This window comes from Grammomys surdaster, unplaced genomic scaffold (assembly GCF_004785775.1).
Source record: "Grammomys surdaster isolate TR1022 unplaced genomic scaffold, NIH_TR_1.0 125852, whole genome shotgun sequence".
Taxonomy (NCBI): domain Eukaryota; kingdom Metazoa; phylum Chordata; class Mammalia; order Rodentia; family Muridae; genus Grammomys; species Grammomys surdaster.
In genome coordinates, this window is record NW_021620678.1 from 1,794,780 (window position 1) to 1,804,581 (window position 9,802).

The 9,802-nt window shown below is 46.8% G+C and overlaps 1 protein-coding gene across 1 annotated transcript in view; it reads right to left on the reverse strand.

Moving 5' to 3' along the window:
* Enthd1 (ENTH domain containing 1) overlaps positions 1–9,802 on the reverse strand; it is a 112,544-nt gene that overhangs the window by 76,852 nt on the left and 25,890 nt on the right. The window contains exon 3 of the mRNA XM_028790018.1: positions 6,085–6,333. Within this exon, the coding sequence (XP_028645851.1) occupies positions 6,085–6,333 (249 nt within the window). The remainder of the gene's footprint in view (positions 1–6,084; positions 6,334–9,802) is intronic.

Consider the following 9,802-nt stretch of genomic DNA (forward strand, 5'->3'; position numbering starts at 1 on the left):
TGCTCTGTCTCTACTGGAGGAGTCTGTGTGCTCTGTCTCTACTGGAGCTTTACTGGAAAGCTTATCATACCCTCACTTGTGAAGGTTTGGAGTCATATTATCAGCTCTCAGCAAAGACCTTTAGAACCATCTACCTTCAGCTTAAGTGCCATGGCCATCTGCTATTTCAGCTTTTTGGCTTTTTTTGTTTTTGTTTTGTTTTGTTTTGTTTTTGAGGCAGGGTCTCATCTGAGCCCAGACTGGCCTCAAACTTTTGGCAATCTTCCTGCCTCAGCCTCCCAAGTTGCTGGGACTCAGCTGTTGTTTTTAACTAACTAGTTACGTGATGTTCTTTTCATTCTGTAAACATGTTTACCCTTTATCCATCACTTTCTGTTCTCCAACCTGGCTTCTGAGATATATATATATATATATTCTAATTTGTTAAAGTAGATTTCTTTTTTTTCCAAGTTCTTTTGTAAAAAATTCACCCATTCAGTCTTTATAATTTCTTTAAAACTGACAATGTGTGATTCTATCCTTCACTTATATAAATGTCTAAATATCATGTGGCATTCTGCATCTGACCATTTTTAGGGTCTGGTGTGTGGGTGTGTGCATGTGTGTATGTATATGTGTATGTCTGTCCCTGCTTATGTTCCTCTGCTCTGGTGACTCCAGCCTGTGGGCTCTCTGCTGGACTTTACCTGGTGAAAACCCCAGGGACTCAATGGTAAACTGAGGCAGTTTCCTCTGCAGAGAGAACCGCAGGACCCACGTCAACCCCTGCAGGGCCTGCACTCAGCATTTCTCACATTCCTGACAGGGTGTCCAAGTCTCTTCTTCATGCTTAAGGTACGGAGAACTCATTCTTTAGCCACTGATTCCCATAAATGAGTCCATCGCTAAGGCACCACTGGCACCAGCTTCCAGTCCCACTGACTTCAGCTCACACATTCTGTTCTTACTTTATTATTAACGTTTGGAAGGGAAAGTCCTTGGGGATTCCCATGGCTCTGTGGGAACAGTGAGTGCTCGGCACATCCTTTATGACTACTGGTGATCATGCAACAGAAGGGCCCCCAAATTATTGCTAGAAGCAGAAGTTTGAAGTTTTTGTCATAAATCAGCATATAATATAATTAAGTTGGTGTGTACCTGTGATTTCAGAAGCTGAGACAGGAGGGTTGAGTTCAAGGCTAGCCTGAGCTACACATAGAGACCCTGCTCCTCTCCTCCACTAAGGAAATAAAAAAGGACACACCTCTCAAGCAGTCCACAGCTCTTGTCAGCCAGCCCTCTGTGTGCATGTGTGCCTAGGATTATGCTCATCAAGTCTGACTGCTTAGGACGGTGATTAGAAGGGACCAGATCTTTACAGTGAGCCCGCCTCACGGTGAGCCCGCATCATTTTACAGGAACAAAGTAACTTTTCCAAAACAAAAAAAAGAAGGGCAGACTGGAAGTCAATATCCTTTGTAAAAACTGTTGGTTTGTGAAGGCAGGGGATATGAATTATAGGGTGTTTTGTTGTTGTTGTTGTTTGTTTGTTTACTTTTAAAATAAAAGAGATCAACAGAAGGTCTCCTCAGCACACATATTTCAGTGGCAACCAATGTATCTGTGTGTCAGGGTCGTCAGTACAGACAGTGCTGACAGTACAAACAGTACAGACAGTGGCATCCGTGGTGCTGGCTGTGACTACAGAGGCAGGATAATGATCTGCAGTCTTACTGGTTCAGCAGCCACCATTTATGCCCAGAATACTTCCGAGACACACAATGTTGTTACGTTTCCCACTGCCCAGAGGAATCCTCATTAAATACTAGGAGCTCAGAGGGACTGGGGTGGGAAGGCAATGCTTCCAAGAGAGAGGCTTTAGTGACCTCTGAGGAAGGGCCTGTGAGACCCGCAGCGTCAGGGTGGGGTTGGACCTGCTCTCTGCAGCCTGCTGCTTGCTGGCAAGCAGCAATTAGCCCTCGGTGCATTTCTTCCTTCAAAATCAAAGTCTCGCAAACAAAAACCACCCAGGAAATTGACAAGAATTAAAACGTAGGGGGAACATCCAAGAGTAGAAAGAAAAAACAAGAAGTGGTGGTGTACAGAGGCTGCTTCCTCTCGTGCTCCTTTCCCTTGCTAATTTACCTCGAAGCAGTCAGCACAGCTGTTTCAGCGCGAGGCTTTCTAGTGATGCTCTCAGAGGCACATCTCACTGTAACTAAATAAGGCAGCCACAGCCTTAGACTCCCGCAGATGGAAATTTACCTGTATGATACCGCTGTCTACCTCTTTCCTCTAACTCAGATGCGGAAGTCATTTTCCGTTTCCCCCTCTCTTCTCCAGTGTGACATCTGCTTAGCCTGTTGCCTCCCTTGATGTGGTACTCCCTTCAAACATGACCGTCCCTCATCCCTTCTACCAGAGCAGGCCCTGTGCCCAGGCAGAAACCATTGTTCCTCACAGTCTCCCTACAACCCACATTTCCTTCATTTCCACACAAAGCAGTAAGAATTATCTCCCCCAAACAGCTGTTTTCTGTAATAAGAAAGCGAAGTTCTGTGACTAAGCTAAACAGCCCTCCTGTTCAAGGCCCGAACCGCTTCTTAGATGCAAGTTCTAGCAAATTGAAATTTCCAAACACCATTTATTATGCCTTTTGTTAATTGCTCAGAGAACTTTCAAGTATCTGCCCACATTTTTCTGCATATTCAAATTTAGTTTTTATTCCATTTAGTACACAAGCAGTTCTTACACGCCTAATCCGCCTTCTGCTTATGCCCTTCCCTGCTGTGGTAGAGATTACTTTACTGTCTATTTACTCTCCCCTTCTCTCTAAATAAGCATAGTTGACACACAGCTTCCAGATCTCGCTTGAGACTAGCAGTGTCCACGTGGCTGGGTGATAAGTAACATGCAAGGGAAAATGTAGATGTCACTTGACAGGATGAGGCAAATTCTTCCCATTAATGAGAGAATACGGATGTGATGCTGCTGCCCAGGTAGCTATGCTCCATGAGCTTGGTACGGCAATGAGACGGAAAGAACCTGAAGCTGCTAATATCCCAGGGAGCCGCATCCTCGTCCTCAAACACCTACCCCACTACATTTAAGCCGTAGGGTTCCTGTGGCCCCCTGGAATAGCAATAGCTCATGACATGTGACTACCCACTTCACATGCATTTCTCCATCTCCCATTTGCTACTTCGCTCGTGCCAGTAAGGAGACTCCTGCCCAATTCATCTCCTTTTTCTTATTCTTGTCCTCAAATGTCTGCTTTATTTCTTCCTTTAAAGTGCAGCTTGAGATCCAACCCCTTCACGGAAATGGTACTTCATCTACACTGACTCAGTCCAGTGACTTCCTTCTAAATAAACGCATACATCTATCTAGCCCAGCCGGGTTTGTGCTAACAGGGCTCCAGCAGCGTCTGCATCCAAACATGCACTTCCAGCAGTACTTCCCACGGCGTCGCTCCTGGACCCCGCTGTCATGGAGCCGACTTGAGAGTCCAAGTACATCTTGCTATGTCACTTCCACGACAGCGGAAACACCAGATTTGCTTACCACACCTAGTGTAGTGCCGGGCAGGCCATTCTCTATGTGTGTGTGCTGCTAAATGCATTTCATTATAACGAAGCTCCAGAATTTAGTTCTCTTTTGCAGCATGGTCCAGCTGTGTGGCACAGGTTAGCTTCGAGCTCGGGCCTCCTGACTGGGTTCCTTAGTACTGCAGTTTCAGTTATGTGCCACCATGTCTTAAGTTCATGATTTAAAAAAAAAAAAGCCATTCAGAGCTCTTCTTGGTGACTGAGGTATGCTGTAACATTGGGAGATATTGCCTGGATCATCTTACTCTATGAGTATAAATTAACAAACCAGAATTTCTTATATGCCTCACAGACATGGCACACATGGATGAGTTACTTCTGAGTAACTAGGGACTCGTTTCGTTAGCTTGTTGTCAGCCAAGCTGTGTCTGGCTAGAGGCAGGAGCACGTGACCCTCCTGTTCCTTTACTGGGCCACCTGCTTCAGCACTGCACCCAGGTCTCTGCTTAAATTCCCCTCCTCCAAAATGCTGCCCCATCCCATATCTGTCCTCAGATAAAGCCATCCCTGTCACTCTGGCTCTGACTGCTTTCCCTTTTGATCAAGGATGCACTACTATCTGACATGCTTTATGTTATTCTGAGCATGCTTGCCCACAGGCTGGCCTCAGCCACAGAAGCTCTGTGGGGAAGGGCACTTGACTCCCTCACTGCTGTTGCCTCCACTGCTGCAGGGCATTCAGATTCCAAGTAAGAAAGCCCAAGAGACAGGGGGTCAACCAGTGACAGAAGGGCCCAGGAGATGGCTCCAGTGGTAAGGGCCTACCACACAAACATGAGGACCTATATACTCCATATGACTTGCCAGTGAGCACGTTTACCCCACAGAGTTGGATAGAGACAAATGCTAAGAGCACAGAAGCTGGACTTTACGTCAGTGCCCGGCTATCGAGCAGGGAGCCCCGAAGCCATGTCAAAAGCCAGGTACTGCAGCAGTCTGTAATCCCAGCACTGGGGCAGAGACAAGGAGCTCCCTGGAGCTTCTGACCAGCCACCCTGCTTGAACTGACAAGACCCGGGCTCAGGGAGCCACCCTGTCATTAAAAAAAAATAGTGGGGCTCAGTTGAGCCTCAATACTGACATTGGCTTCCAGTACCCTCAACACACACACACCTACATGTTCATACCTCTCTCTCTCTCTCTCTCTCTCTCTCTCTCTCTCTCTCTCTCTCTCTCACACACACACACACACACACACACACACACACACAGACACGGAAGAGCAAGAAAGATGTCAGAAAACACCAAGAGTGAATAAGCTCAGGAGAGTCGTGGCTGGTGTCACACTTCTTAGTGTCAGCTGTGGGGTGCTTATTCCAAAATAAATGGGTCCCCTGAAAAAAATGTTCCACTCCTTCTAAAAGTATTTTGTGGTATTTACTGTTCTAATTACAAAGAACCACTTTTAATGCCTTTCTTCATCAGTGACCCACAGCTACAAGCTGACCCTAACAAAGTCAGGGGAGGACGAGCTCAGGATCAGTTTGTGTTGACATAACTGCTGACATTTAAGTTTCTGTGCTTTGCTGACAATTGGGGTTCACTGCTCATGTTAGATCCCTGCAGCTCTTTTGGGGTTTTGTGTAACAGATATCTTGGTGGGTTGTCTGCTAACAGCACCATGAAATGGGTGAGTCAGAAATAACAGTACTCGTTTCCAAACATGGAATGCCTGCACTCGGAGTGTTTGCAAGGTCAGGCCCTGAGAAGACGCCTCTTCCCACAGCAGCAGTGCCATAGCATCTATGCTGTGAGCAGGAGGTGGCCTCAGAAACCCTCGGATGCCCACTTTTAGCATAGAGTTTAGTTGCTTTTAAGGAGCAGCTAAGACTAAGCCAGACTTCACCCATGTTCTTCCTCTCACCCATGTTCTTCCTCTCACCCATGTTTTTCCTCTCCTAACCACCTGCCCACCTTTGTGCACAACTCATCAGCAGGTGCTGGAGAAGCTACGGCAAGAGGGCATTCTTCGATGTTTCAGAAAGATCACTAGGAAGGATCATTTCCTTTCCATTATAGCATATATCTCCCCTACCCTTGCTTTTAAAGTTCAGCAATCCAGAGTCAAAGTTTTAGGCAAAGGGAAGCCTTACAAAGAGCCATGCTAGAAAAATATTTAAATTATGTTAGACTCTTCATCACACTTTTTAAAACATGCCCATGTACCCAGTCCCCAATTCCAAGAAAGTAAGCCTCCTTCATATTCCAGTTAGAAAAATATTAAGCTGAAAATAAAGATGCCAAAAACAATAGCCACTAAGCTAATGGTTTTAGCTAAAAACCATTTTATATGAATTCAAAAGCAACGCGTTCGGAAAACTTCCATCCAACTGTCTACTGAACACACTCCTTCACCTCTGCTCCCTGCAGAACGGAGTCTAACAGTGGGATGTTCGTGCGACACAGTGTTGGTGTCTGTGTGAAGCTGGTGTCTTATGTCTCTAGCTGTTCTCAAAGGACACCTGTCACGTGTTAGGCCACTGCTTATAGTACGCACTTTTATTGCAGAGACTTGCAGTCTTCTTGCAATCTTGCGCGAGATTCTTCTCCGAGGTAAGGCTTTCCGGGATGAGGACCGAAGCGCATGCTGAAGGTGAGTTCCCCGTGGCAGGTAATCTGTTGGGAAATGACATGGAGTAGGAGGTCCGCTGCCTCGTCCAAGTCGCCACTTCCCTCTCTTTATAAAGCAGCTGCTCGTCCATCAGCAGAGTTATGACCTGCTTAGACCTCTCCCGGATATAGCGACCTGAAAAACACCCAAGAGTTCGCTTAAAAATGGAAAAGTTGATTAAAACTATAATTTATTTTATTCTAAAGAAAATGAAGGAGAATTGACAATGTAGCAAAGTGGAAAGACAAGAAGATTGTCGGCGACACGCTCCTCTCTGTGCCCACTGAGCAAACACATCATCAGTACTTGATGGGATTGCATCTTATCTGGCATTACACTTTTCATTTTAAATGCATTATTGGATTTTTCGTTGGGAAGCCATCCACACGCTGCAATAAATCAACGAACAAGGCACACAGAGAAGGTTTGAGCATGAGGCTAGGAGATTGCTCAGTGGGTAAAGTGCTTGCTGTGGGAGCAGGAGAACCCGCGTCTACATCCTGGAAGCCACCTAAAATCCAGGAGTAGCAGCACTTGCCTACGACCTTCTTGCTGGGGAGCCTAGACAGGAGGCCAGAGGCTCACCGACCAGCCAATCTAACCAAACTGGCAAGCTCTGGGTTCAGTGAGACCCTGTCTCAAAAAATAAGGTGGAGAAGAATCAAAAAATTAGGTGGAGAAGAATTGAGGAAGGCACCTGTCTCAACTTCCGGCCTCCACATGCACCTGCCCAGATGGCCAAGTGTGTGCAGTCTCCAGTCTCAGCTCTTAACCACTTCTTCCTCCCAAATTTCCTTTATATTTTTTTCAAGCCATGTTCTAAACACCCCTCGTTTCTGGTGGACACCTCACAGTCCCTAACTGGAAAGGCCCACTGTGTGTTGGGCTCTCTCAGTGTCTTATGAAAGGCAGAAGTCTGCTGGAGCTCTTGGAAATAATGTCAGACATGGTCTTTCCTTGAGGACAGGGGCAGTGTTTAGATTTGGAGATTTTAAAAAATCTGTCATGCTACCCCTTTCTCCCCGATCAGTACCTCATCCTGCAGCCCTGAGCCTCTTACCAATAACACAGAAACTCGGGCAGCTGTTGCTTTCTGCAGAAACTCTCCATGGCAGGATCCCTGACACATCCAGTCTCTCCTCAGATACCACTTCCTCCTGGGAGCTGCGTTTCTCCTGCCGCCCTCTGAAGAAGCCCCACCTCATCAGTCTATCCCTCATCCTGATTTGTTTCTCCCTGTGGCATCTGTCGCTGCCCACTGTCACCTGTGTGTTCCCTTGTTGTTTGCTTCCTCTCTGGGAACATAAACCCTGTGAGAGGAGTCTCACTGCAGACACTGACGGCACAAAAGATATATTCAATAAATATTTACTGAGTGAATGAATTAAGAAAGAAACATTATCAAAAAGTTTCGAATGTTCTCCTTGCTATGGTGTAAATGAAGCAGATTGCTGAAAGATGCTGGGAGCCAATTTACAACTTAGCTGCCTGAGAAAGTTGCTTGACTTAAAATAGCCTCCTGCAATACCCCCGATTAGAAACTAGGAATCATGGGCTAGAATTGGAACATTCTACTTAGAGTCTGTGGGGATTGGTGGGATGCAGAGGCTCACTCGCTCCAAGTGGCAAGCAAGCACAGCAAGCAGAAAGTTAGCTGCCCTGTTGGAAGCCCCCTCCTTGGAGCATCTGACTCCCCCAAGGGAACAGAAGCAGCTTCAGGAAGGCCAGGTACTGCATTCTACCCCAAATAGGAGAGAACTTACCCGGGAGTGGGCATCTCATTTAACTCTGCCTAATTCCCCAAGTTACCATTCTGCTGCCCTCTACACCAGCCCGGGCTCCTCTAAAGCACCACAGTGAGAAGTAAGAAAAGCCAAGAAGAACCCCTAAGTCTGTTCCAAGGAGGAGATAGACAAACACCAAGAGCATCCACTCACTTCTAAGCAATATGCTTCTGAAAAGACTCGAAGGAAGACACATCATAAAACCCTAACAGTACAGGAAGGACAACAGCTTCCTGTCTGAAAGAAGAAAGGAATGGGGCAGGGTTAGAAACACAGATTATCTGAACTAAGTTTCACTCTAGTCTGAGCGCTCCCTCTTCTTCCTCTAAGCTGAAGGAATCCTTGTGGATGACTGATTGGCACAGTTTGAAGCAGTCATGTGTGTTGTTATGGCAGGGGGTCGGGACTACAATACACAACCTCCAGTGGAAAAGCACAGCACAGGGCTTCGAGATGACTTGGCAGTTAAGAGTACTGGTTGCTCTTGCAGAGGACCCAGGTTCAGTTCCCAGCACCCACGTGATGGCTCACAACCATGATGAACTCTAGTTCCAAGGGATACAGCACTCTCCTCTGGCCTCCATAAGCACCAGGCATTCACATGATACGCATACATCATGCAGGCAACACACACGCATAAAGTAAAGATAATAAATATTTTTAAGAGAAAAGCACGAAATGTGACAAAAAAATATTAACAAACACATATAATTAATAAAGACCTAGAACAGAGGCAAGATGAATATGTGGTAAGTCATTTCTCTACCCGTGAAATGAGCCGATTCAAGCTGGATTAGAGTATATTAAATGCAGGCTTTGCTCCAGGAGGGCAAGGTCCCTGGTGCCAAGGAAGGAGAGAGGGGAGGGGGAAAAGAGAGAAAAGGAAAAGGGGAAAGAACAGGAAGAGAGGGAGAACCCACAATGTCTGGGTTAGATAGCAAAAAGCCTCTGGGGGAAGGGCAGCCCAGCCCCTGGGCTGGAAAGTTCTAGGTTGAGGGTGAAGTATGCCAGGTAAGGGACTGAGGGATGCTGGGAGAACCTGGAGGCCAGGTTTGCTCTGATAAGTAAAATATGCAACCTTAGCCCCTTGTCCTGGGTCTGAAACCTAACAACAAGAAAGAAGGAGGGCCAAGCAGAAGGCCAGCCTGGGCCCTCTCAAACACAAGGAGGGCCAAGCAGAAGGGCCAGCCTGGGCCCTCTCAAACACAAGGAGGGCCAAGCAGAAGGGCCAGCCTGGGCCCTCAAACATAAGGTCAGAGACAAGGAGACGAGAACCACTAGAGCTTCTGCACAGTCACTGAGTCATCCCTCGAGCAGCTGAGAGAGTGTCCTGAGCACTGAGGACACGGCAAGAAAAGGGGACAAGTGCACATGTTCACTCCTTTAGAGCTGTGCCATGGTTGGAAGCTGCCCATTTGATAGATGGCCTCTCCTCCAACATCCACAGAGGCCAGAACTCTACTTGCTTGTCCCCAGGACATTTAAGGAGTGTGTGAAATGGAGACACATGGCAAGGAATGTTTCCCAAATGCTGGGGAAGGAGAATCTCCGAGGTCCTGGGCATTAAAGTTTCTTACAGAAGAATGTGTGCACTGAGCGACACATCTGCCTTCAACAACACTCAGGAGATATGTTAACATCCTGTCTCCCTCCTGAGCAGCCCTACCCACAGCCCCTCTTCTTGTGGGATTCCTTTTGTAGTAAATTTTACTTACATTCTAAGTGAGGAATATGAACATACAATGCCCCTCCCCCATTCGGACAGCAGGTCTACCAACCAAACCCACCAACTCTCCTCCCTCTCCATCTCCCCAACCAAA